General features: G+C 59.3%; 4 protein-coding genes and 1 pseudogene across 9 annotated transcripts; 2 read left to right on the top strand and 3 right to left on the bottom strand.

Moving 5' to 3' along the window:
- Nucleotides 1-298: 298 nt before the first annotated feature.
- Cilp2 (cartilage intermediate layer protein 2) lies at nt 299-6,881 on the bottom strand. The gene is made up of 8 exons (XM_055618840.1): nt 6,812-6,881; nt 6,041-6,139; nt 5,671-5,943; nt 5,161-5,316; nt 4,018-4,296; nt 3,727-3,835; nt 3,202-3,359; nt 299-3,121 (listed from the first exon to the last, which is right to left on the bottom strand). The coding sequence occupies exons 1-8, from the start codon at nt 6,879-6,881 to the stop codon at nt 765-767; spliced, it is 3,501 nt and encodes a 1,166-aa protein (XP_055474815.1). The 3' UTR covers nt 299-764.
- Nucleotides 6,882-7,292: 411 nt separating this feature from the next.
- On the bottom strand, nt 7,293-12,868 carry Yjefn3 (YjeF N-terminal domain containing 3). 3 transcript variants are annotated; one of them, XM_055618789.1, is made up of 7 exons: nt 12,699-12,763; nt 12,236-12,375; nt 9,866-9,974; nt 8,651-8,761; nt 8,431-8,544; nt 8,214-8,364; nt 7,293-7,522 (listed from the first exon to the last, which is right to left on the bottom strand). In XM_055618789.1, exons 2-7 carry the CDS (start codon nt 12,283-12,285, stop codon nt 7,320-7,322), a joined length of 738 nt encoding a protein of 245 aa, XP_055474764.1. In that variant the 5' UTR covers nt 12,286-12,375; nt 12,699-12,763; the 3' UTR covers nt 7,293-7,319. The 3 variants fall into 3 exon arrangements, with proteins under 3 accessions (XP_055474764.1, XP_055474762.1, XP_055474763.1); XM_055618787.1 differs by lacking the exon at nt 12,236-12,375 and having other exon boundaries at nt 12,699-12,868; XM_055618788.1 differs by having other exon boundaries at nt 12,236-12,761.
- A 74-nt stretch (nt 12,869-12,942) lies between these two features.
- Nucleotides 12,943-21,035, bottom strand: Ndufa13 (NADH:ubiquinone oxidoreductase subunit A13). The gene is made up of 4 exons (XM_055618790.1): nt 20,564-21,035; nt 14,122-14,200; nt 13,289-13,360; nt 12,943-13,177 (listed from the first exon to the last, which is right to left on the bottom strand). Exons 1-4 carry the CDS (start codon nt 20,655-20,657, stop codon nt 12,988-12,990), a joined length of 435 nt encoding a protein of 144 aa, XP_055474765.1. The 5' UTR covers nt 20,658-21,035; the 3' UTR covers nt 12,943-12,987.
- A 326-nt stretch (nt 21,036-21,361) lies between these two features.
- Tssk6 (testis specific serine kinase 6) lies at nt 21,362-25,013 on the top strand. 4 transcript variants are annotated; one of them, XM_055618786.1, is made up of 4 exons: nt 21,362-22,467; nt 22,722-23,070; nt 23,411-23,466; nt 24,856-25,013. In XM_055618786.1, exon 1 carries the CDS (start codon nt 21,362-21,364, stop codon nt 22,181-22,183), a length of 822 nt encoding a protein of 273 aa, XP_055474761.1. In that variant the 3' UTR covers nt 22,184-22,467; nt 22,722-23,070; nt 23,411-23,466; nt 24,856-25,013. The 4 variants fall into 4 exon arrangements, with proteins under 4 accessions (XP_055474761.1, XP_055474759.1, XP_055474760.1 ...); XM_055618784.1 differs by having other exon boundaries at nt 21,362-22,501; XM_055618785.1 differs by having other exon boundaries at nt 21,362-22,857; nt 22,952-23,070.
- LOC129685312 (60S ribosomal protein L27a-like) lies at nt 23,400-23,847 on the top strand (annotated as a pseudogene).
- Nucleotides 25,014-26,289: the final 1,276 nt, after the last annotated feature.

Here is a 26,289-nt window from a genome sequence, read left to right as displayed (position 1 = left end):
GCCTACGGAGCTACTGTGCTCTCCGGTCAGACTCAGACGTCTGTGCTGGTGTCACAACCACCTGGCAGATGTGCCAGGCAGCCCGCGAGGACTCCGAGTGCCTCCAAGCCCTCTGTCCCTGCTCGGTGAGCTTTGATTTTTGGAGACATCTAGCTTTGTAGCCCAGGCTGTCTCCTGTCTCGGGGATCACAACCTGCTCAGTGCTGTGTGTGGCTCGGCCCCACCCACCCTTCATCCTTTTCAACTGACACAACTCGTTGAGTTGGGAATATAGCATTTTTAATTGAGCCCGATAGCACCTGCCCCAAGCCCAAGGGCATTCCCAAGCACCATGGAATAACCCTGCGGCCCTAGCTCCCCCTGCCTGAGAACGCCAAAGCACCTCCCCCCACATTCCATGGGGCCAACCTGGACCCCCGATTCATACCCACCGACGTGGGTTTTATTTCAATAAATATAACCGCAGAGCCAAAGCTGGGGCAGGGGTCCCAAAAGCTCACAAACAGGCCCCGGACATCTGCACTCTGGCCACGGGGGTGAGCCTCAGAACCTGCCTCAGCTGAGGCCGCGGCTCTAGCCATCGCTCAACACTTCGTTTCTGCTGGCAGAGCCGCAGCAGTCTGCCCAACCAGCACCCGTAGTTTTTCTCTGGACCGAATTCTGGAGAGGGGAAAGGGGACCCAGAAGCCTGGGGGCGGACGGGGCAAGGCTTTCCAAACCCACAGAGTCCCAAGCAAGGCCGAGGAGTGAGGTCGTGGGGCGGGTCACTGTCCTGGACGCTCGGCGAAGAGGCCGGTGTCTCGGGCCCGGGTCCGGGCAGTCCCAGAACCGCGGGCGGCCTGCCCCATCTCCCTGCGGATGTCGCCCAGCGCCGAGGCCGGGTTCTCCAGCAGCCGCTGGAAGAGGCTGGGTCTGGCGGGCGGCTCCCGGCACTGGAAGGTAACGGCCACGCCCGCGTCCGCCTTCATCTCCCGGGAGAAGCCGTCGGAGGAGCCGTCGAAGCAGCGGCCGATGGCGATCTCCTTGGCCAGCCGCGGGCTCTGGTCGGTGACCGTGTAGACGCCGTAGTTGTGGCCCAGCGCGTCGAGGGGAGCCAGCATGGCGAAGGCGGCGGGGTCGTCGGCAGGAGCGAGCGGCGGGTGGCGGGCCAGGTAGTCGTGCAGAAGCGCGTTGACGGCCACGCGGCGGCAGCTGCCCTGCGGGGTCACGGTCACCAGCGTCCTGTCCGCCTGGCGCTGGTCGAACAGCATGCCGCCGCACTTGAACTCCACGCAGGCGGCCGAGGCGCCGGGGCGCTCCGGGTGGCGCACGCTGCGGGTGTCGCGCAGCCCGTAGAGGCGGCCGCGCGTGGCCTCGTGGGTGCCGCCCGCGTTGTGCGAGCGCACCATGTACTCCCGCGGGCCCTGCAGCCGCACCTTCAGGAAGCACGCGCGGAACTCCTGCGGGTTGGGCCACCAGGCCAGCAGGTCGCCGGTCCACGAGGCGGGCGCGCCCTCGCGGAACGGCACCACGTCGTACTCGTACTTGTCGGCCTCCACGCGCGAGAACCGGAAGTGGCTGTCGGTGACCGGCGCGTCCTCGCAGTCGCGCAGGCGGCGCCACGGGTACACGGGCCCGCGCGCCTCGTCCTCCCGGCCCGCGCGCGGCCGCGCCAGGTTCAGGCGGAAGCCGGTGCGCTTGAGCGCGGGGTCGTCGTGGTCGGTGCGCCGGTAGGCCAGGCGCTCCAGGTAGGGCTGTGCCACGCCCACGGCGGCCGCGGGGGCACCCGGCCGCGACGGCGCCGCCTCCAGCTCCTCGCCGCCCAGCGCCGCGGTCACCAGCGCCGTGTAGGCGTCGGGCCGCTCGGCGTCGCAGAAGGCGGGCACGCACGCGCCGTTGGGCCCGGTGACGGCGCTGTCGAAGCGGCCCCAGGCGCGCGGGTTGGCCGCGAAGCCGGGCGCGGGCTCCAGGTTGAGCAGCGTCACCACCACGCCCTGCACCTGCTCGGCGGGCGCGAAGCGGTCGGTGCCGTAGGCGCGCACCTTGACGAAGCAGCGGCGCCGCTCGGGCACGTCCAGGTTGAAGAGGCGGCGCTCGCGCACGGCCAGCGCGCCCACCAGGAAGGTGCGCTCCTCCCTGCGCACGCGCGCCGCCGCCTCGCGCCGGAAGCCGCCGCCCAGGCCCGTGCCCTCCTCCTCCCACAGGCCCGTCTCCGGGTGCAGCGACCAGAGCGCCAGGGCCTCGGCGTGGCCCGCCATGCGCACGTGCCCGGCGTCCACGCGCACGGCCGCGCGCGCCGCGTGCAGCTGCTCGGGGGAGCCGGGCGCGCGCAGGTCCACGGCGAACATGCCGTAGGTGCGCAGCGGCGCCAGCTCGCCCGCGCCGTCCAGGAAGCGCAGGTCGCTGGAGGCCGCGGCCGCCGACGCCAGGTCGCGGGGGTCCACCACGGTGACGCGCGCCTCCACCGGCCCCGCGTAGGGGCGGCCGTCGGCGTGCTGGAAGGTCCCGGGCGGCAGCACCAGCTCACCCAGCGCGGGCGCCGCCGCCGCCTCCGCGCCGCCCAGCGGGATGGCGCCGCCACGCTCCGCGTCCAGCAGCATCGGGGCCGCCTTGCGCAGCGCGCGGACCTCGTGGTACACGCCAGCGCCGCGCGGGTCGAAGGGCAGCACGCGGACGCTGTCCACGAACTCGCCGCTCGGGTCCACGAAGGTGACCACGAGGCGCTCGGTGGCCGGAGGCACCTCGATGGTGAAGTCGCCCTGGAAGGACGTGAAGCCGATGGGCGCGCGGCCCAGCAGGATGCGGGCGAAGCGCAGGGGCTCCCCGGAGTCGGCGGCCACCAAGCGGCCGCGCACCAGCCCCCGGCGCGGCAGGCACTTGCGACAGCCGCACTCGGCCACCACCTTCACGGGGAGCACGTAGCCGGAGCAGCGGACCTCCCTCTCCTCCAGCCGCAGCACCGAGCAGCAGCGAGAGCCCGCGTCCCCGCATCGGGGCCCGGAGCCCCCGGGGCCGGGGCAGCGCGTGTCCGCGCACTCGCCCACGTCCAGGAACGCGGGGCCGCCGCCGGGCTGGCCGCAGTCGTCCGGAAGCTTGATGAGGTGTTCCCGGGGGTGGGGGTCGCAGGCCGGCCGGCCGGGAGCTGGGGAGCGCACACAGGTCAGGGGGCGGGCGGGCCGGGGCCAGGCCCGGCCGGGGGGTGGGGGCGGGCGAGAGGCTCACCTAGCACCGTGAGCCGGGCGGCGCGGGAGCGCACGGCGCCCGCCTCGTTCCAGGCTTTGCAGTGGTACTCTCCTGCCTGCTGCTCGCCCAGCCCTCGGAGCTCCAGGTGCGGCCCGGAGCCGTGCAGGCGTCGCTCCAGCAGGGTGCCGTTGTGGAACCTGAGGAAGGCGGGAAGTGGGGACCCTCGTGATGGTGGCCCCGACTGCCGCCGGAGCTCAGCCTCGCTGTCCAGCGCTCCGAACTGAGCGGAGGCTGCGGCCTGAGTCACCGCAGCTCCCACTCCTCCAGCCGCCGTGCTGTGGGCGTGCCCCACTGGGCCTGCTTTGCTTTTCTTTGGAGACGCGGTTCCCCCACTACTTAACCCCCACTCCTTCAAGCTCACGGCAGTCCTCCTGCCTCAGTTCCTAACCTCGGTGTGGAACTGTCACCGCACCTCAGCTTTAGAGGGCTGCTGAGGTGCCGCAGGGTACTCCGACGACGCAACCCAAGGCCGGCCGAGTGCCCTGCGTTGCCGGAGACACTCACCAGGAATACTTCTTGGGCGTGGGTGTCCCTGAGGCCTTGCAGCAGAAGGTCACGTTCTGACCTGCCTCTCGGACTCGGGACTCAGGGTGCTTTACCAGGTACGGTTTCCCTGAGGGGGCAGAGTCGGCCCGGTTCATGACCCCGCTGTACCCCAGGGACCCATTTCCCTTCGAATTCTCCCGGGGACAGCCCGCCTCACCCTGTACTGTCAACACCCGTGAGTCACACCTTGATTTTTCCCCCTTGGCCCAGGAACATCCTCTGTCACGTATTGGCTGCAGGGACACTCACCTAACTCTTCAAGGACGATGGTGACCACGGCTGAGTTGGAGCTGTTGGCGCTGGCCTGGGCTGTACCAGCCGAGAACCCATTCATCTGGGCGCTGACGTTGGCGCGGCTGTCAGCGCAGACTCCAGGCACCCGGAAGGTTCCATGGCTGCCACTGGTGGCTACCGTGCCAGGTCGGGCTGGCAGGGAGACCCTGGCGCCTGGCAGGGGTCGGCCAGATGGGGTGACCACCGTTCCCAAGAGGATGTGGTCAGGGCACCGGCAGATGTCAGAGCTGCACCCTAGGGGAACACGGAAGTGGAAGGGGGCAAAGGGAAGGCTCTTGGTGAGAGCTTTGCATTCACTCAACAAACATGTGACCCTCCACCCCAGCCCGGGCGTCAGTGTGGCTGGACTTAAGCGAATCTGGAGACAAGGCTAAGTGGGCACAGCTGGACCAAGGGAGAACGCTGGGTCCCGGGATGCAGGAAGGAGCTCCGGGGAGGGGATGGCGAGGACTCATGCAGCCGGAGCACCTCGCCGGGCGGGAGGGAGCAAGGGGCTGTCCTGAACATCATCTGTCCCGTTTCCAATGCTGCTTCTCCGCGAAGTGGAAAATTCCAGCGGAAACTCAGGGCAGAGGCTCTGGGCTGGGTCCCACCTCGTGCCCCCACCCTATGAGGGCCCTGCCTCAGCTGTCTGCATACATGTTTGTGGAGCCCAGGCCTGAGTGGAATTTCCAGGCCCCTCCTGGCTGGCCCAGAGAGGGCCTGGGCATGCTGTCTGCCAGGCTGTGAGCGCGTGTCTGCGTGGGCGACCAGGACAAGCCGAGCGGGACTCGGCGCTGCCTGTGTGCTTCCACAGTATGCAGCTGGCTTCTGTCTGCACACAGGGAGGGCTTTGTGTGGGCACCGGGGGAACGACCCCTCGGGTCTTCCCATGCCTGCCTGGCACCCGCCCACTCCTCCGAGTGGTCGCCTTGCCTACCCTGTGCGTGCAGGGACTGGGATGTGCGCAGTCACGACCCAATCAGGCAAGGGAGGGAAGGGGTCGCCAGTATTGGACCCTGCCCTTCAGGGCCCCACTTGAGCTGGTCGCATCCTCTGGACTCCTCCTTACGCGGACCCGCCCCTGGCCATCCCCTCTTCTGGCCCTGCGCCTCCTACCTGGGCACCGGGACCTCACACACTTTTGTGTCTCCTGGGAGCTCCCGGGACACGTGTCCCCAGAGGAGCCTTGACAGCTGCGTCGGCGCAGGCGACGGCCCGGCCCGCAACTCTTGGAGCAGAGGCCCCACGCGCCCCACGCGCTCCACGCTGCCTCTGCGGAAACAAGGAGTGAGATGAGTGGAGCTGCCCACGCCAGGCAGCGGGCTTTCTGGCCCGTGCGGGGCCGGCTCCCCAGCGTCCGCGCCCCGGCTCACCCTGCTGGCCGCCGCCCCTCCGACTTAGGAAGTCATCTTCCAGTACACAGCGGGCTGCTCTGGACCGGCCGAGGGGATCCCGGCACGGCAGCGCACTGCCCGGTACCTCCTCCCTGTCAAGCCCACCAACCTCCCGCTGATGGGCGTGTCTCGCCGAAGACACGACCCCAGCTCCGCGCACAGCCGTCAGGGGCCTTGCCCTTGGGGTCGTGCTTTCTCCGCCCGCCCACCGGAGCCCGCGGCCCGCCCTTACCCAGCGGGCAGCGGAAGCGCACGTGGTAGTTGGAGCAGCGGCGGCCGCGGGGCTGCTCGCGGTTGAGGCACCAGAAGCCGCGCTCGGGGTTGGCATGCACCCGCTCGCCCGTGGCGGCCGGGAGCACCCAGTCGGTGGTGCGCGCCTCCAGCGCCAGCGGCCTCGGGCACACGCGCGCGGGGCCGTAGTAGAAGCGGATGGCGGCCAGGCTCTCGAAGTCGCCGTCTCCCCCCGGGTGGTCCACGTTGAACCACGACGTCCACTCGCTGGCCTCTGAGGGCATGGTACGCTGAGGCGGGCTCTCCACCACCCGCCAGCCACCCCCACCGGAGCTCACCAGGCTCCGGGTCACAGGGCCGAGGTGACTTACCCTCCCAGTCCTCCAGGTCCGGCGAGGGCTGTCCGGGATCTGGCGGCCGACCCTGAAGACCCTTGGTGGCTGCGGTGCGCTCCTTGGTGGAGGTGGCGTCTGTGGGGGTGCGGGGAGACACAAGGTGGACACTGAGACCCCCTTCTGGGGCGTTTCACAAGGCAAAAAACAGGATCGGGAGCCAGCTCTAGCTCTGGGGCCTGCAGGGCCGTCTCCTCCATGCAGCCTTCCCACGGCCAGCAGCGCACCCTGAAAACCAGCCCCCTCCACAGGTTGGGTGACTCTCCCCAGTCTGCCACTCCAGGCCCGAATGTCCATCAAACACAAGTTCAGTTACAGCGCGTTAAGGCACAGCGCGCTCAGCTGCACTCTGCCGCAGACGCTGCGTTCTCCCCTGGCCGCTCCTCCAACGTCCACCCTCCCGCTCTTTCTCGGCGGGGTGCAAGGTGCCAACAGGTGAGTCTTTGGCCACTCTTGCTTCCAGCTTTCCAAGATGGACTGTGGGTGTGTGCGCGACAGGTTCAGACGAACCCCTTCTTTCTGGAGCCCTAGTCTTTTGAGGAATGGGCCTGTCATCAGCTCTGACCTCCCGGCACAGGTTTGGAGACCTGGCCACTTAGGGTTCCAAGCCTTGGCCGGCTGCGCTTTCCCGGGAGGACGGAGGAGGGCTCTGGGAAGTTGGTGAAGAGTCGTTTCCCCACCCCGCCCCGAGCCACCGCCTGCCCACTTTTCTGCCCTCGGTTGACGGCCTCGGTCCCCGGGGCGGCTCACCTCCGGCTCCCACGAGCCGCGCGGCGGCGGCGGCGACGCACAGACACAGCAAGGGCAGCGGCGACGCCATCGCCAGGTCGGAGCGCCTCAGCGGAACTGTCGACTCCGACTGGCGCGGCCTGAGACTGATGGGGTGGGTCGCAGCCGCAAGCCCCGCCCCTGCAAGCCCCGCCGGGTCGCCCCCTCTCCGTGCCTCCCGCGGAGCCTCCGCCCCCACACTGCCTTGGGTCCCGCCGTTCCCCTCCGCCCACCCCAATCGGGTCCGCGCCGCCGCCGTTTGGCCTTAAACTTGACGCTGCTGGGCGTGGTGGCAGGCTGGAGCTCTCTGTGGGTCCAACGCGCATCCTAGCACGCTCGGCCACCCCCGGCCGGGAGGGCCCCCCGCGCCCACCCTCCGGCCCGGGACGCCGCCCGGCTCAGGCCAGAGGGGCTGCCCCGCCCGCCCCTGGCCCGGCGCACAGAAGAGGCGGAGGAAGAGGGGCTGCAGACGTTTATTCCGGGCGGGCGCTCACAGCGCGGCCACGCAGTCGGTGCCGGCGTAGATCGGCAGGGCCAGGCCAAACTTGCGCCGCACGTCTTCGGGCACGAACCTGCCGGCCACGAAGTGGTGGCGCCCGGCGAAGCGGCCGGCGCAGCGCTTGGGCGCGGCGAAGGACACCAGCACGTCGGGCCGCAGCGCGTCCTCCGCGTCGCCGCCGGCCTCGTCCCAGCCTGGGGGCGGAGAGGGCGAGCTGGGACGGCGGGCCCGGGGCTCCCGCAGCGCTGCGCCTGCCGCCCCCCACCCCCGGCCCGGGCCTCCCGCAGCGCTGCCTCTGCCGCCTAACGGAGTCGAGCGCCCCTCTGACCCGGGCGCCTTGGCTCCCGACCACCCCGTGCTGGACCTGCCGGGGCGCTCCCCTCTCCCCCACCACCCCGGAGTTGTGGTGCGCTGTCCCCTGCAAGCAACCCCGCCTTCTCTCCTGAGCGGACCCGCCTGCCCCTCTCCCTGACTGGAGCTGCTAGCTGCGGGGTCCCTCAGCTCCCAGGCCACCTGCAGGCTCCTCTCTCGGGCTAGACACGACTTGGTGTGGGATGACCCTGCGGTGCTCCAGCTAGGGACAACCCTGCGCAGCCCCGCGGAGGGGACGCTGTTTGTCCCCAGCGGCTCGGGCCTGGCAGGCGTGGCCTCTGCCGAGCGAGCTCACGTCTGTCCTGCAGCAGGGCCAGTGAGGGCTGAGGGGACACCGGCCACTTGGGGCAGCCACTCGTCTCGTCCCCGTCCTTAGGACGGGTGGGAAACAGGATGAGGGCAGATGCAGAAACTGAGGCTGAAAGAGCTGGAAGGGGGGAACCGGGAGTGGGGGCGGGCGTTGGGGTGGGCGGGAAGACAGGCCGGGTGGCCGGGCTGCCGCGGGTGGCGTGCCTGAGGGGACGTCCAGGCTCACGAGCGGGATGGAGAGCCGCTTAAGCGTGGCCAGCGCGCGCGCGCAGGGCTCGCCCGCCTCCGCCGGCCGCACTCCGGGGCCGAGCACCGCGTCCACCACCAGCCCGTAGGCGTCATCGACGAGCCGCACCTGAGGGGGGAGGGGCTCAGCGGCTGCGCGCGGGCGGGCGGGGGGCGGGGCGGGGGCGCGGCTGACCTCGGCGGGCAGGAAGGACAGGAAGGGGATGTCCATCTTCTCGCACTGCGTGGTCAGGTCGCGGTGCAGCGCGTCTGCCGATCGCGCGGGGCAGAAGATGCTGGGCTGGTAGTCCTGGGGGAGCCGAGGTCGGTCACGGCGGCGGCGGGAGGGCGTCCGCCCCGGCTCCCGACCCCGGGGGCTCCAGCCCGGTCCCTCGCCCCGGGCCCCTGCTACTCACGAACACCCGCAAGTGCCGGGCACATGCCAGCCCCACCGCGCCGTTCTCCTCCGGCCCGCACACGACCAGCACTGTCCTCTGCTTGCGCGACAGCGACGGCAAGGGGAACGCCTGGGAGATGGCATAGTGGGAGGCTCTGCGGGGATAAGCTGAGGCCGAGGAGGGTGCTCGCTGGCAGGGCAGGCTGACCCCGCCCAGCGGGACTGCGCCCTGGCCTCTGCGCCCGCCCCGGCCTAGAGTGGTCTGTTTACTCCGCACGCACTTCGGACACATGACCCCCTTCCCCTCGCGGCTACCCCCAAGTTGGTGGAGAGTGGGGTGGTCCGCAGTCGGCAAGCCTGGGGCCAGGTCTTCTGTGGCTCTGCCCTGCCCCTGCCTTTACTTCCCCATATTTCCTGTCTGCCTTCTATTTCAAACACCCAGATTGTCTGCGCGTATTTTTTGTTGTTTGAGAGATTCTTACTCTACGTCAGGCTGGTCTTGAACTTGCAGCAATCCTCCTGCCTCAGGCCCCCAACTGAGGAGCTGGTAACTGGGAGGCAGCACACAGCGCTGCTGGGCTGAAGAGGGCCAGTGAGGGGCTCGGCAGGTGAGCTGGCCGTCAAGTGTCTGGAGGGAATTTCTTTCCTGGGGCCCATGTGGTGAAGCAACACTCGCTCCACAAGCTACCCTCCCAGCTCACAGGCTCACGTCCGCACACAGGATGGGGGCAGTGAATGTAATTTTAGAAAGAATTAAGGGGAGGCGGGCCCACGGCAGGTGGAGGAGGTGCTTGCAGCCCTTTCTTGGCCTTTTGCATGGAGGGGCCGAGGCCCGGGCGAGTTCAGCACCTCTAACGTCACCAACACCCTCCTGTCATCTTGGGGCACCTCTAGGTGAGGATCTGGCCGAGCCGGATACACCTTGTTTGAGCCCCGCTTTGGACCCCATTTGACCCACTGTCGTCCCACTCTGCCAATCCACCTCGGGGCCTGCTTCCTCTCGGGGGCGTTTGCGGGTGCACAGATGGCAGGGTGGCCGGCAGGTAGGTCTCGCCTGTGGAGAAACAGGCCTGCTCCTCGAAGGCCTCAGCCCCGCCCTATGGGCGCCCCCCCCCCATCTGAGTATCTGGGGACCTCACTTCTGCCTTGTCTGCCCCTCTGATCTGGCCTGGTCTGTCGGTGTTTCACCACCTGAGTGATGTTTGAGGTAACTCCGCGCCAAGGGGGCTGGTACCTTGGTCACAGCCATGGCACTGGCGTGCCCGCATAGCTCCACCAGCTGCTGCCGCCCAAAGCGGTACTCGTCCAGCAGCTCCCGCTCCAGGGCGGCCGCCTCCGCGGTGCTGCGGGCAGAGTCAGGCATCCCGTTCAGGGCCGCATGCAGGGAGCAGAGAGCCGAAGGCGCTCGCCTCGTCCTTCCCCACGAGGAGCTCCAGTGGCCCTGAGCTGCGAGGTCCACCTCTTTCCGGTGTCCCCATCCCACAAACATGGTTTGAAATGGCAGCCACAGCCTAAGGCGCGCGCGCCCTCTGCTGGTGAGTCGCTCGAGCTGGGACCCAGAGGAGAGAACGCAGACAGGTGCTGCGTGCATAGCCCAGGGTGTTGCTGAACCCCTAGTCCTCCTCCCTCAGATTTATAACTGGTGTGCGCACTCACCCCAAATGTTAAGAGAATTTAATTTCTGACACAGGGGCCAACAAGGAAGCTCCAGGACACTGGAGGGGGCATGTGGCTTGTGAAAGTGGCTTTTGAAGATTGCAGTTTAGCCTCTCATTTAGGAAAGTGGAAGAGGGACCTTCAACTGTGAGACCCTTGATAACCCACCTTCAGGGACAATGAAATTAAGATATCTGAGCCTGGCTTGGTGACCCACTCCTTTAATCCCAGCACTTGGGGGGTCGAGGCTGGTGGATCTGTGTGAGTTCAGCCAGGGGTACATAGTCAGACTTGTTTGGCTTGGTTTTTTGAGACGGTTTCTCTGTATACCTGGCTGTCCTAGACTCACTTTGTAGACCAGGCTGTCTTGAAACTCACAGAGATCCACCTGCCTCTGCTTCCCAAGTGCTGAGATCAAAGGCGTGCACCACCATGCCTAGCATGAGAACCTATCTTTAAAAAAAAAAAAAAAAAGTTATCTGCAGCCAGAGAGATGGGTGCTGGGCTGCGTGGCTTTAGCACCACTTGGCTGAGTCTTGTCTCCAGCCTATCTCTAGCAGAGTTGAAGGCAAGAATAGCTTACATAATTAATGAGTCTGTTCTCAAAAGTCATTAGCAATTTAATGTTGCTTGTGGCTCGGCAGAATGCCCGCCAAGCTTGGCTGAGGCCCCGGGTTCCACACCTAGCACTAGGAGAGAAAGGTTTTGTAGAAAGCAACAGCAAGTGCTTTGATCAGCATTTCAGAGCACAGGAACCAGACAGAGGCTGGCCGCCTTGGCTTGCTGAAGGGGCAGGTAAACTGGCAAGGCAGATGCTCTGCACAACAGAACCAGAGTTGTGGGTAGAAGGGTGGGTCTGCTTGGCCTCTCCACTTCCTTTCCAACTGTGGGCCTGGTGGGCCGGGGTGCCTACTGGCCAGCAGGCACTGCTGAGGAAGATGAACCTCAGGCAGATATCCTGGAGGAGAGGAGGAGCACGGAGGAAGGTAAGAGCAAGAAGTGAGAGCACCTGGAAGAAGTCTGGAGCGACTCAGGGCAGAAGCAGCTGGGGAAAGTTGTTAGAACGTGCAGGGAACAGGACAGGCAGGGCTCAGTGCCACACTAAGACACACATAGCTGGGCATGGTGGCACGCACCTTTTATCTCAGCATTCAGAGGCAGGTGGATGTCTGAGTTCGAGGCCAGCCTGGTCTACAGAGTGATTTCCATGACAGTCAAGGAAAAAAAGGAAGAAGGCAGTGATGAGAACTCCCAGTGAAAAGATGGGAGACAGTGTAGGGCAGGACACCTCAGAGGAAAAGGTCCAGTCAAGAGGCACTGGGCCACCTGCCGGCTTCTGGGACAGCACATCAGGGCCAGGCATGGTGGCACATACTTGAATCCCAGCACTTGAGCCAACTGTAGTGCTTAGTTAAATTCTCAAAATGAAGGCGGGGGCTGAGGTGGCTCTAGCGCTCTCTCAGGGGCCTGAGCTCAGCTCCCAGCACCCACAGAAGCAAGACCAGCTTCAGGGAATCCAAAGCCTCTCACCTCCAGACTCCTTCAGAGCAAACACACAGGGATACCTTAAGAGCTGTTAAGCTGCTTGCTTTGCAGTTAGTTTAATGCCTAGAACCCACGGGGGTGGGGCATAAACACCTGAGCGCAGCAGGCATGCCCAGAACCCAAGCACTGGAGCGGTGCAAACAGGAGAATCACAGAACTCCCTAGCCAGCCAGTGCAGACAGCAGTAAGGTGGAGTAAGGTGGAGAAACAGAAGGCTGCTGATGTGACCTCTGGCCCCCACTCACAAGCCCAGGCATCGCTGTGGAGGCTCAGCTGCATTCCTGTCTGACAGCCAGGGCAGCTGCCTCTGCAGGGGTGGGGTGCTCATCTCCACCTGAAACTACCAACCACAGGGACAGTGGGTCGCCCTGGAGAACAACCCTGCCAAGGAGGCAGCACTGACCCTGATGGACAGAGCAGATGAGAGCTGGAGGGAGCAGCAGGCCAGCCCATCTGCCAGATGGGGCTTCTAGGATGGGGCAGCAAGGCTGGGATCTCTCTTCAGGCCCAGTGTTGAAGGGAACGGACAATTCCAAATGACTTCTGGAAAGGCAAGGAACCCTTTCTAGGGAACCCCACACGCTCTCCCCCAACACCTCTACCCAGCCAGGAGCTTTGGGAACAGCAAACTCTGAGCCTTCTGTGGCTCCCTGCGACTCCAAGTTCCTCATGGCATCACAAACCACAGCCCTCTCCGACAGCGAGGACCTGATGGGTAACTATGAGAGCTGGCTTGCCTGGAATGTTTCCCTGGCAACGCAGCTTCTGATGCACCTGCAAGCCCCTGGCAGACCCTAGGTCCCACCCCTATCATTCTTCTGCCTCCAGTTTGCAACCCTGGCCGAAGACCCCTGTCGCCTGCTGACCTGAGAAAGCGCCTCTCCTCTGGCACCTCAACGGAGCTCGGGTCGCTGTGTGCACTGCTGCTCATGGTCACACAGGCAAGCCAGCTCCGCGCTGCCTTTTAAGAGAGCCCTGGGGGCGGAGCTCTGTGACGGAGCACCTGCTAATCAAGGCCACCGGGAGGCGCTGCAATGCAGCCATTGGCCAAAGCACAGACACAGACTGGGATGGCTGGGGCCGACCGGGATCTGCAACAGAGTTCTATGATGGTGTTTATTTGATTATTCTTTATTATGGACGTCAGCTCGGGCCCTAAGTGTACCAGATGAAGCCATGATTGGCGTTGTGTATCTCCTCCTTGGGGCGCAGCCAGTACAACTCGCCGATGAAGGGTGGCACCCATCGCGTGGTGTGGAACACAGACTCGCCCACCTTCCAGTTGGGCACATCTTTCATGATGATGGCCTCCTCCTCCAGGTTCTCCCGAAGAATCTGTAAGATCCTGTGGCCACAGGGCAGCGCTGAGCTCACAGTCACCACTGCGTCCCTTCCTTGACCCAAGGAGCCCTTCCCAGTCCCTGATAGCTCTGCTGGCCCTCCCACCCTGGCCTACCTCCGGTCCTTCTCTGCCAGGAAGAGCGGCATGAGGGCAATCCGGGCCTCTAGGTCCTCGATCTGCAGGCGCCTGGGAGAGCAAGACACCCAGATGGGGTCAGATGTGGCCACCGGGGGAGTGTGGGATACAGACCTGACAGGGCTACAGGGCTGCAGGGCGCTGGTGGGAGGGTAGGGTGGAGCAGAGCTGCCCCCAAGAGTTGCCGTAGGAGGGCAACCCGGGGCGCAGCTGGCACAGTACAGCCACAAAACTGTTGGCTTCACACTTTTCTTTCAAATAGTCTTTTCTTTTTTTAATCCTAAAAATAACCCTGCCTGATGATCTGGATGGAGAGGGAGCACACTCATCACCAGGCACTGGGCCTTACAAAACCAGCTCCCTTTGTTCTCAAAATAGCAGGGTGCTGGGCCTGCAGACCTTCCCACAGTTGCTATTATCACCACAGGGAGTCAGAACTTCTCAACGTCAGGGACTAGACCCAGCACTAGTGCCCAGGAAGAGGCCTCTGGCAGGACTCTCTTTCCAGTGACACTCATCTATGACACTCATGGTCTTGGTCTCTCTGGCCCCCAGGGGACCTGCCTCCCATGGCCTGGTTTCTTTTTTGTTGAGGTCTCACTGTGTAGTCCTGGTTTGGAACTCACAAGAGACCTACTTGCCTCTATGCACCGTGCCACATCAGCCTGATTTCCATCCACAGGGCCAGCTGTGAGTCCAACAGCTGAAGTCCTGTTCAGCAGCTCTTTGCTTTAGGACAGGAAGCACGGTAGGAGCTGTAGTTCAGTGCGGCTGAGGACACCATCACCCTGGCAGAACCCCCCGGGCCCTACCTGCGCTCACGGTTCCACTTCATTATTCTCCAGGAGCCAAAGAGCAAGGTCCCAATGCCTATAGCGAACATGCTGTAGCCTGCAAGAAAGGAGACTTCCCTCTCAGCATGGGGCCTCAGGACCCCGCTCGCTCGGCAACACTGGGTCTCCCTGAATTCTGTCCTCAGCCACGCCTCCACGACAGTCTCTGTCTCTCTTGCTCCACAGTCAGGACACTAGGCAGTCTGGGCTGCCACACTTTCTGGAAGGTCCAGGTCCGCAGGGACACAGGAGAGCCCAGGGTCTAAAAGAGCAGTCCTCAACCTGTGTGGTGGGACCCCTTTGCGCATCAGATATCCTGCACATCAGCTATTTACATTACGATCCACGATAGTAGCAACGAGATAATCTTAGAGCTGGGAGGGTCATCACAATACAAGGGATTGTATTAAAGGGTTGCAGCAAGAGAAAGGTTAAGAAATCCTGCTCTAGAAGGGCTGGTCCCCATCAGAAGCTGGAAGTATCCTGGGGCTGCACAGCCTGCTCCTGACTCCAGGGTGGTGTAGGTACTGCAGGTTCAGCAGGGTAGACCACCTGCTCTACATCCTAAATAATTACTGAAGACCAGCAGGGGCAGTGCCAATCCTGACTGACAGGACCCCAGGGGTCACCCACCAGTGACTACAGATGGCATGGAGAATGCTGGGCCACAGGGGGCCAGAACCGGCTTTGGGGTACAGCCTGGATCCTTGGCTAGGTCAGGAGCTAAACATTTCTCACCTACCCAGTTCAGACTTGAAGACTCATGCTCAGAGAGCCTCCACTCATGGACACCAGGCTAGGAAGTACTAGCGTTCTGGGGAAGTCCCCGTGTTCAGGACCATCCCAGTAGCTGACTGTGGTGTAGTCAGCCAGCACCGCATCCTCAACAGCTAAGGGCCCCATCTTCAGACTCAGCCCCAGAATCTCACATGAGCTGCTCGCTCCCTGCAATTTCTCAGCACAGACCCTTCTGGGGAGCTCTGGTCCTTGCATGTCGGCACCCAAGTGTGACCTGGCCTGGGATGGTGGGAGCCATGTGGTACCGCCCAGCTTTCACCTCCCAGCTTTCACCTGCACCTGCCTGGCTGCAGTGATCACTGGGGTGGGCTACATTTCAGGAGGTGCCACAGGGGGCAGGGCAGGTGCAAAACACATCCTTTACCTCAGCCCCCCCCCCCCCAAGTAGCTAAAGTTGTAAGAGGCACTGCCACCCTGTGCCACTCTTTCCTGAATCAATAAGCTTCAGGTGGCAGCGCTCCCTAGTATGCAGCTCTGACGTCACTAACAGAACTTCTGTTTTCCTCCTTGCAGAAATGCACAGGAAGGTCATGAAATTCACGTGGAAGCAACAAGGGTGGGAATGGCTGCTTTCGGGAGCAAAGTTGCAGGATTCAAATCTGACAGCTTCAAACTCACCAAGCAGCTGTGTGTACAGAAAGAGACATGCTGGCATGAGGACAGTCACGTTTGCAAGCAGGACAGAACCAGGCGTCCCAAGACCCACAAATAGACCCTCACAATTTTACGGCCAATTGACTTTGGACAAAGATGCCTCAATAACCTAATGGGGACAGCAGTCTTCTTAGCCCAGTACCACTGGCAGCACGGCACCTCTGTTCTCCTGGGGAAGAGACTCAACTCCCAGTTGACAGAGAGGTCTGAAGGTAAGAGCTAGAGCTGCCCTGGGCTGGGCTCAGTGGGAGAGTGCCGGCCTACATAGCATGCTAACTGCCTGGGTCGCCTCCCTAATTGCATGAACCAGGAGTGGTGGCACATGCCTGTGTTCCCACCACTCGGGAAGTGACAACAGGAAAATCAAGAGTTTAAGGTCATCCTTGGCTACATGTGGAGTTTAGGGTTAGCCGAGGCTACATGAGATCCTGTTTTGTTTTGTTTTGTTTTGTTTTGTTTTGTTTTTTAAAAAGGGCTGGGAGTAATATGGAGCCTTGAGAGACAGCAGCAGGTAAACCTCCATGAACTAGATGCCAACAAGATCTACATAGAGTTCTAGGCTAGTGAGCCTATAATCCCAGTGCTCAGGAGCGAGGGCAGGAGGATCACTGTCTGAGGCTTCCCTGGTTTACAGCAAGTTCCAGCCCAGCCAGGCTCCACAAGAGAAGACAGGTACAGCGTAGTGAAATCACCCACGCCAATATACACCATGAACACACAACTGTACCCTAGAAGAAGGCAAACACAGAGTCCTTAAAGAAGAGAAACAATAGTGTTGTGAACGACACCATTAGCTTGACAGGCCACCGGGAGTAAAAATGTCTGCAGAGTGAGTATCTGAGAATGCCTCAGGACCCAAAATATAGACTCAAGTCACCAATAATAAAAACCACATAAGCTGCCTGGTGCAGTGGTGCATACCTTTAAGCCCAGCCCTCTGGAGGTAGGCCAACCTGGGCTACAAGGTGAGTTATAGGCCAGCCAGAGATACACAGTAAAACAGTTTCAAAACCCAAAACACCAAAACCACTACCGCCACCAACAAAAACGGTAAACATGGTGCAGAATGCCAGAGGTGCAGGTAAAGCTGTGGACGGGAGCCATGTCCACCTGAGAGGAGGGGCAGTGTGCACACAGCCAGTCTGGCGCAGGCCAGTTTGGGGCCTGCATACACAGCGGCTCCTCCTGGCTTCCCCAGTGACCAGGGGCAGAGCCACAGGTAGGAATGCTGACATGAGTCCCACCGGTCAGTTTGGGAGATCTTGGGGACAAGACTGGCCCTGTGCATCCAGACGTGGAAATGTGGCTGGGAGCAAACACCGATCAGTGCTGCAGTGCCCTCGCCTCCCTGCAGCCAGCGGGGGCTGCAGTGGGCCTGCACAGAGCAGGAGTGGCGGTGCAGCTGTGTCCTCCGAACATTCAGGAGGAAGGCCAGCCTGGGCTACACAAAGAAGCTGCCTCAGGGCTGTGGCCACGCTCTGTGGTTAAGAATGCTTGCTGCTCTTCAGAGAAAGAGCTCTGTTCCCTAAACCTGCACCGGGAGCCTGACAACCAGCCACAACTCCAGCTGCCAGGAATCTGATGCCATCTTGTGGCCTCCCTGAGCCCCTGCATTCCCATGCACGTACAGACATGCACACACTCAATTAAATCTTAGCCAGGCCTGGAGCACTTCTTTAATCGCAGCACTTGTGAGGCAGAGGTAGGATCTCTTTGAGTTTGGTCTGCATAGAGTTTTAGGGCAGCCATGACTACATAGTAGTGAAACCCTGCCTCTAAATAAATAAATCTTTGAAAATAAACAAAAACACTTGAGTGTCTCAAAACAACAACAAAAAAAATGTGCAGGGCAATAATGTCCAGCGCAGCTGTGTCAGGGACTGGAGAAGAGGGAAAAGGCACATCATGACTTCAGAACAAAAGGGCTGAGAACGTGGCTTGGATGGAGAGTGCTTGCCTAACAGGCACCAGCCCTGGGATCCACAACCACACCACATAAGCCAGGCTTAACGGCACACCCAAGTGTCACTCCAGCATTCAGGAGGTGATCACAAGCTCAGGGTCATCTTCTGCGACAGAGAGAATTCAAGGGCGACAATGAAACCTTGTCTCTAAATAAATAAATGCAGGGATACACAAAAATAAAAAATAAATAATGCAGGACAGTGGTGGTGCATGCCTTTAATCCCAGCACTTGGGAGACAAAGGCAGGCTGATCTCTGTGAGTTCAAGGCCAGCCTGGTCTAGAGTGAGATCCAGGGCAGCCAGAGATACAAAGAGAAACCCTGTCTCAAACAAATGATAAACAAACAAACAAACAAGCCATGCTGACTTGAGGCCACCAGCCCAGGTTCGGTGCAGCCCTATGGGTTCATGCTATATAGTACAATTGGTGCAGGTCTGAGTGAGCCAGGGACCTGGGTGTGTTACACTTCAGAGATGAGAGAGGCCGGCAAGCTGGTTAACATGCTTGCTGTAAAATAGAACCCTCATAAAGACAGAAAAAGAAAACTGACTTCACAAAGCTATACAGCCCCGCGCTTCCCGTACTCATTGGTGCACAATAATACATATTAAAATACAAGAAAATGCCAGGCAGTGAAAGCACACGCCATTAACTGGTGAGTTCTAGGATAGCCAGGGCTACCTCAGGTGGGGAAAGTGGGTGCGGGTGTTCACTTGCTGCTCTTGCAGGGGACCTAGGTTCAGTTTGCAGCATTTGCCTGGCAGCTCACAACTGTCTGTAAGTTCAGTTCCTGGGGATCTGATGCCCTCTTCTGGTTTGTACAGGCACCAGGCATGCGCACAGTGTACAAACATACATGCAAGCACTAAGATGCATAAAAGGCTGGCAAGATGGCTCAGTGTGTAAAAGGGCTTGTTGCCAAACCTGAGAACCTCATTTTCATCCCCAAGAGCCACACGGCAGAAGGCATGTTCTCCTCCACCCTCCATAAGCAACAAGGCACAGGTACCCCTGCACTCACTCATTCACATACTGTAACAGAAAGAGGAAGCGACAGGGAGAGCGAGAAGTAACAAGGCTTTGCTCACGGCAGGAATAGCTAGGTGAGGACCTGGGTAATGGGGAGATTAGTTTGTTTCTGGTCACAGTTCTAGCGTGGGATCTGTGTCTCAAAAGCCCTGGAGTTAGGATACTAGGTCACTCACTTCTGTAGGTAGTTGTCCTGGCAGCTGAAAAACCCTAATGCCCAGAAGGCCCCAAGTGATTTTTTTTTTCTTTTTGTTTTTTTGAGACAGGGTTTTTCTGTGTAGCAGCTATCTTGGAACTTGCTATGCAGACCAGGCTGGCCTCAAACTTAGAGACCTGCCTGTCTCTCACGTGGTAGGACTAAAGGCAGGAGCCACCAATACCCAGCTAGCTTTTGGATTTTTGTTGTTTCTTGAGACATGGTTTCTCTGTGTAGCCTAGGCTGTCCTAGACTTTGTAGACCAGGCTGGCCTCCAACTCACAGAAATCGGCCTGCCTCTGCCTCCCGAGTGCTTGGATTAAAGGTGTGCACCACCATGCCCAGCTAGCTTTTGGATTTTTAAAAACAGTTTTTGGTTGGTTGGTTGGTTTTTCTCAACAGGGTTCCTTTGTATAGCCCTGGCTGTCCTGGAACTCTGTAGATCAGGCAGACCTCTAACTCACAGAGATCCACCTGCTTCCACCTCCTGAGTGCTGGGACTGAACGTGTGCACCACCACCAGCCAGCTTGAAACAGGTTCTTACAAAACATTTCTGGCTAGCCTGAACTTTCCACATAGCCTACGCCAACTTTCAAGTTTCCCCTTCTTTGCTTCTCATATGCTGGGATCATATGAGCTACCACGCAGGGCCTCAAGGTTTTTGTTTGTTTGTTTTTAATTGAGGCAAAGCTTGCATAATATGAACAGTAAAGTCTGATAAATTAAAATCTAAAATTCTAAAAACCTAAATGTGTGGAGGATAGAGTTAGTAAACTCAGGTCCCTTTGGTATGAGCATCAAGTACTATTAACCACTGAGCCATCTCTCCAAATGCATAAGTTAATTTTTTTTTTCTTTTTCTGGATTAAGACGGCATCAGGTAGCCCAGGATAACAGCAAACTCCCAATCCTTGTGCTTCAGCCTCCTAAGTGCTCAGAAGAGGGGGGTGCACCAAGTCCTGTTTATGCAGTGCTAGGGTGGGGCCTAGGGCTTTGAAGTGCTAGGCCCAGCCCCTAACTATGGTATTTCTGTAACTCTGAGGACTGAGGGTGGACCCTAATGTTTTTCACATTCTTTCCCTGTTGAAATCAATAATACAATTCTAAATGTTACTTAGAACACCTTATAGTGGGCACACTGTCATCCTGGCACTATGGAGGCAGAGGCTGGGGAGGGGATGGTGTCAGGAGTTCCAGACTGGCCTGGAATTCATGAAAACCTGTGGAGGTGGGGAGTGGGGGTCAGCGAAGAGTGCCAGTGAGGAACCAGCAGTAGGGAGGCTGGAGTTTGAGGCAAGCCTGGGCTCTATGCTAGGTTATAATCAAGACACATAGAACCTCCTGCCTTGAGTGGTGGACCTGTCTGGCAGGACTGCCGGGTGACTGAGGCCAGCCTGGGCTATATAGTAAGCCCCTATCTGGAAAAAAAAAAAAAAAAAAAAAAAAAAAGATTCATAACGGTGCACCCCTATCAGCGCAGCTCTCCGAAGTGGAGGCAAGAGATCAGGAGTTCTAGGTCATCCACTGTTACAGAGTTTGAGGACAGCCTACAACAAAACAAAGCCTCCAAATTCCGGGTTCGAGCTTCTCGCGGGCTTAGCCTCCGAATCTGTGGGGGCCAACTGGAAATTTGAGGAAATGAACAGAGTGGTCTCCGGGATGTTGCGATAGAGAACCAAGACTCGGACTCTGCCTCCCGTCACTGTGTAAACTCTCCGCTCCCGCCTAGCTGCCTAACAGAAGCCCAGCCTGCAACCTCGAACAGGACGACACTGACCCGACATTCCCCGGCGGGGTAGGTTCCGCTTGTAGTCGATGGGGCCGTAGCCCCCTCGCGGGGGCATGTCCTGCTTCACCTTCGTCGCCGCCATACTTGCAGGACCCGCAACTTCCGGCCACTAGCGGAAGTGAGGCGAGCGAGGCCGCCATTTTGAATGTGGCGGAAGTTCCGTCTCCCGGGTAGTTCTCCCACAATTCGGAAGCGTTCTGCTAGCCTTTACTGCGGTCCAGAAGGTCTCCCTTGGTCTGACCCCAGACAGGGCATTGCTGTGGTTGGCACCTAGAGCTCTTCTGGGCGCCTTGTACCTTGCACTAAAAGTCTTGGCGTTCATGTTCTTTCCTTTCTGACCGATAGTCAGGCCAGGCTCGAGGTTTGCACCTCCCGGGGCCAAGGCAACAGGCTGGGTAGCACCCAGCTGAGCACCATCACCGCGGGGAGGAACCTATCCTGTTCCACAGTAGTGGTCAGTCTCCTCGCCAGTGGCCTCTCACGAGGAATTGACCATCGAGGGCGATTGAGTCACAAAGCCTGAGGAGGGTTTGGGGAGACCGCGGGGCGGGGTGGGGGAGATGGGAGGGTCCCCACCCCAAGGCCGAGTGACGCCCGCAGTCACTTCACAAGGCAGAAATTGTTACCCGGGCAATAAAAGTCATCGCGGCTGTAGGGCTTTGGGAGTGGGCACATGGGGGCACGGGGGTGCAGGTGCCAAGCACCATGGGTTAGGCCCGAGATCGGAGTCCGGCCGCCCCCCCGACAGCAGCCGCCTCCTGCTCCCCGCGCGCCCCGGGCGCCACCATGTCGGGCGACAAACTCCTGAGCGAACTTGGCTATAAGCTAGGTCGCACGATAGGTGAGGGCAGCTACTCCAAGGTGAAGGTGGCCACCTCCAAGAAGTATAAGGGGACGGTGGCCATCAAGGTGGTGGACCGCCGGCGGGCGCCTCCAGACTTCGTCAACAAGTTCCTGCCTCGAGAGCTGTCCATCCTGCGGGGAGTACGGCACCCGCACATCGTGCACGTCTTCGAGTTCATCGAGGTGTGCAACGGGAAGCTGTACATCGTGATGGAGGCAGCAGCCACCGACCTGCTGCAGGCAGTGCAGCGCAACGGGCGCATCCCGGGGTCGCAGGCGCGCGAACTCTTCTCGCAGATCGCTGGCGCCGTGCGCTACCTGCACGACCACCACCTGGTGCACCGCGACCTCAAGTGCGAAAACGTGCTGTTAAGCCCTGACGAGCGCCGAGTTAAGCTCACGGATTTCGGTTTCGGCCGTCAGGCGCACGGCTACCCAGACCTGAGCACCACCTACTGCGGCTCGGCCGCCTATGCGTCACCTGAGGTGCTCCTGGGCATCCCCTACGACCCCAAGAAATACGACGTGTGGAGCCTGGGCGTTGTGCTCTACGTCATGGTCACCGGGTGCATGCCCTTCGACGACTCGGACATTGCTGGCCTGCCCCGGCGCCAGAAGCGCGGCGTGCTCTACCCGGACGGACTCGAACTGTCGGAAAGATGCAAGTCCTTGATTGCCGAGCTGCTACAGTTCAGCCCGTCCGCCCGGCCCTCGGCGGGCCAGGTGGCGCGCAATGGCTGGCTGCGGGCCGGGGACTCCGGCTAGGAGCCGGGGTTCTCGCTGTTCCCGCCGCACCAGGCCCTGAGCCAGGGCGGCGCATGCGCGACGAGCGAAGTCGCCGCGCGCCACTGCGCACGCGCCCTGTCCCTACCCCTTCCCCCACGGCGGCGACCCACCGAGGCCCGCTGTAGGATTCTGATTCCTCCCGCACAACCTGATTGCTGGAGGGCGCACGCGCACCCTCGATTTCTGGCGAGAAGGCGCCGGGAGGGGCGCAAAGAGAAGAGAGAGAAGCATTGCGCCTGCGCGGAATGAGCTCCTGCTGCGCGGTGCGTGGCCGCGACCCAAAGAAGCTGCGGTCAGGTAGTGCAAGCCAAGCTCCTGCTTGGAACCTGCAATAAATTCGCTCTTCCTCGCAAGCGGCTTTAGCGGTGGAACCTTGTCACTGAGCAGGGGGGAGGGAAAGGTTCAGCACTTTGGAGAAAGGCGGGTATATGGTATTTCTAGCGTCAGACTTGAAAAAGGGAGTGGGGAGATTCGAACACTGTTCTTTCAGGTCCCTGAACTAGACATATTTTTAAAGATCCTATAGTCGTCCCCCCGGATGTGATGATGCTCGACTTGGGATCAGCGGGAGGAGAGGAGGTGACTGCTGGCAGGAACATTTACAGACGTGGAAACGGGCCGACACAAGTGTCAGTTGTGCAGAAACAGCTGTGGTTTGTACTCAGGTCTCTTGAGACAGGGAGCCCTGGGTGATGGTACTTTCCCTGTGGGAACAGAAGTCATGATCCTGTTTCTCTGCTTAAAAAGCTGTGGCCAGCCCGGGGTCCACCTGAGATTGTGCCTGGCTCAGAAGGGCAGAGCCCTGGAGAAACTCCCAGAAGTCAAGTGTGCACTTCAGATCTCCACTGACTCCGTGCCCATGCCAGGTGAGGTAGAGAACACAGAGCAACCACTGACTTCAGCCTCAGGTTACTCTGTATGAGTGCAGGGCGTGTGTGTTGGGGGTAAGGTAGCGGGGAGAGAGAAGAGATGGCATTTCTTCCAGATGACCTGAGTTCAGTCCTAACGCCCACGTGGACAGTTTGCTTGCAACAGCTCCAGGGAGTCTTGTCGCCCTTTTCTGGTCCCCACAGGCACCACACACACTTAGCATACACTCGTACAGACACATGCCTTTGCACACAAATAAAAATTAAAATATTGGCTACCTCGTGAGAATTTGTGCATTCCTCCCTCTTTGCTTTCTGCTGCCGCCATGCCATCCAGACTGAGGAAGACTCGGAAACTCCGGGGCTACGTAAGCCACGGTCACAGCAGCACCGGTAAGCACCTCGAAAACCCAGGAGGCTGGGGGAATACTGGAGGCATGCATCACCACAGGATCAACTCCAACAAGTATCATCCAGGTTACTTTGGGAAAGTTGGTATGAGGCATTACCACTTTAAGGGGAAGCAGAGCTTCTGCCCAACCATCAACCTGGATAAATTGTGGACACTGGCTGGTCAGTGAGCAGACACAGGTCAGTGCTGCAAAAAACAAGACTGGGGGCTGCTCGCATCACTGATGTTGTGCGATCGGGCTACTATAAAGTTCTGGAGAAGGGCAAGCCCCCCAAACAGCCTGTCATCATGAAGACCAAATTCTTCAGCAGAAGAGCTAAGAGATTAAAGGTGTTGGAGGTGCCTGTGTCCTGGTGGCCTAAAGCCAGCCAAGGAGGTTATTTAAATGCTAACATTTTCAACAACAACAAAAACTAAAATATTAAAAAGGTAGGGGTATTGCTGGGCCTGAGGTGGTTCAGTGGATGTAGGCACTGGCTGCTCTTACCCACATGACAGCTCAACACCTGTACTTCATCCTCTCTCTTCAGGTACTAGGCATACACATGGTACAAAGGCATACATGCAGGCAAAACACCCATACACATAAAGCTGGGCGTGGAAGTGCGCCCCTGTAATTCCAGCAGTGGGGAGTCAGAGGCAGGCAGGTACCTCAATTTAGATGCTTAGCCTGGTCTACATCAAGTTCCAGGCTAGCCAGGGCTACACAGTGAGACCCTAAACTCTTATTTTTTTTTTTTAACCTGGTTTTTCTATGGAACCCTAGTGGACTTGAAGCTATGTAAACCAACCTGGCCTTAAAGTCAGAGATCCACTTGCCTGTCTCCTGAGTACAGAGTACCACATCTGGCACCAAATCAATCCTTTATAATTTGGAGAAACGTGGTGCTACACTCATTGCTGGTACACCTGTGAACACAGCATCTGGGGAGGATGGTTGGGACAGAGGTCAGGACTGTAGGATTCTAGGCTAAGGAAAGGCCCTTTCTGAACAACTCAGGTAGTTTGTAGCATAGCTCAGAACAATTTAGAAATAACCAACTTTGTGCCTCAGTCTCCTGAGTGCTGGGCTTGAGCCCGACTCAGTGTTCAACCCTCCCATTTGGGGTGCCTCAGAGGTGGCACTAACATACAAAAAGTACCCACACTCTTTGTGTGTTGGTGGTGGCTGACACAGTCCTCGTAATACAGCCCTGGCTATCTTGGAATTCATTTTTCGTACTAGATTGGCCTTTAACTCCAAGAGATCCACCTGCTTCTGCCTCCTGAGTGCTGGGATTAAAGGTGTGTCACCAGGCCTGGCCTTTTTTTTTTTTTTTTTTTTTAACTGTATTATGCTTTGTGTGTATGTCTGTGCACTGTGTTCACAGAGCCAGTGGAGGCCAGAAGACGCTATCAGATTCCCCGAGTGGAGCTCCAGGTGATTGTGAGCTGCTCTGTGGGTGCTGGGAATTGAATCTATGTTCTCTGGAACAGCAGCCAGCACTCTTAACCACTGAGCCCTCTCTCCAGGCCCCAGCTTAACCTCATTTATTTTAAATAAAAATGTTTCCAATTGTGCTGGATGCCTGTCATCCCTGCATTTGGGAAGTAGAGGTAGGAGGATCCTACCTCTACTTTACAGGTAGCCTGGGTTCAAGGAGATCCTTCCACAAGACAAAAATCAAAATGTGAAACTGAGTGTCTCAAGCTCATGTAGACCTGAATGAGCCCACAGTACTGTGCTGGGAACATTCCAACAGCAAAGCACCACAGGGCCAAGGGGAAGGAAACTCCCCAGCAGGGAGGTCAGAGTGGCCCCAGAAGGGCAAAACTCAGCTGGGAGTCTCACCTGAAACCCTTGCTCATTGAGATCAAATGTAACAGACAACTCAGGGTAGTGGGATGCCATGCTTAAAAGGTATGTGCACCTTTCACTCCCCCTTTATAGAAGGCCCAGAACCTGGGGCAAAACACTAGGGGCCCAGGAAATTAAAGAACAATACAGTTGACATTTGGTCCATTTCTTTATTGTCCTTCAGGGTCTCAGACTTCCCAATGACACAACGTGGCTGCCAATTTCAGCTCATTGACTGGAACATCTATTCCGGTTTGGTGGCATGTTAAAACATGTTTTATCAAAGACTCAGTCACAATAAATACAGGTGGCAGATGCCAAAGCCCCTCATACCCTGCACTACTGTAACTGCTGTACATTGAGGGTTATAAACTGATGACTTTTGTTAACAGTTCAAGGTCTTCAGGCTGACATGATTAAGAATGGTGGGGACCACCCTTCCCTAAACACCGTGTAGGCTGAGATTCATGTGGCATGGGGGTGGGCGTGTTACAGCCAACTCTCTGTCCTTTATTCCCTCTGCCTGGGGCAAGCTTTGGCTTCCCTGAGGTGGGGGGGGGGACGGACACAGGGGAGATCAGGTCCCCGAGGCTACTCATAGGACCATTGTCCCACCCCCAGGTGACAGTAAAGCCTGACAGAAGTCATGTTTCCTTGTTTCTGCGTGCTGGGCACTTAAGAGCCTGGGGCGTTTCAACAGACAGTTACATCTTGTCCTCAAGCCCTTCAAACTAGTCCCTCCCAAGCAGTGAGCAGAGGAAATGGAGTGGCATGTGACCAGAGCCAATGCCAACTTTGTGACCACCTTTGGGAGATCAATTAAGTAGGGACCACTACCCCCTTTTTCAGCTTCTAAAGTACCATGCCAACCACATTTAACATTTTTAAAAAAGTTTTAAGCCGGGTGTGGGTGGAGGTGCAAACCATTAATCCCAGCACTCAGGAGGCAGACGCTGGTGGATGTCTA

This window comes from Psammomys obesus, unplaced genomic scaffold, assembly GCF_907164565.1.
Source record: "Psammomys obesus unplaced genomic scaffold, mPsaObe1.curated_primary_1811, whole genome shotgun sequence".
NCBI classification, from domain to species: domain Eukaryota; kingdom Metazoa; phylum Chordata; class Mammalia; order Rodentia; family Muridae; genus Psammomys; species Psammomys obesus.
This window is presented reverse-complemented; position numbering and strand designations above follow the sequence as displayed.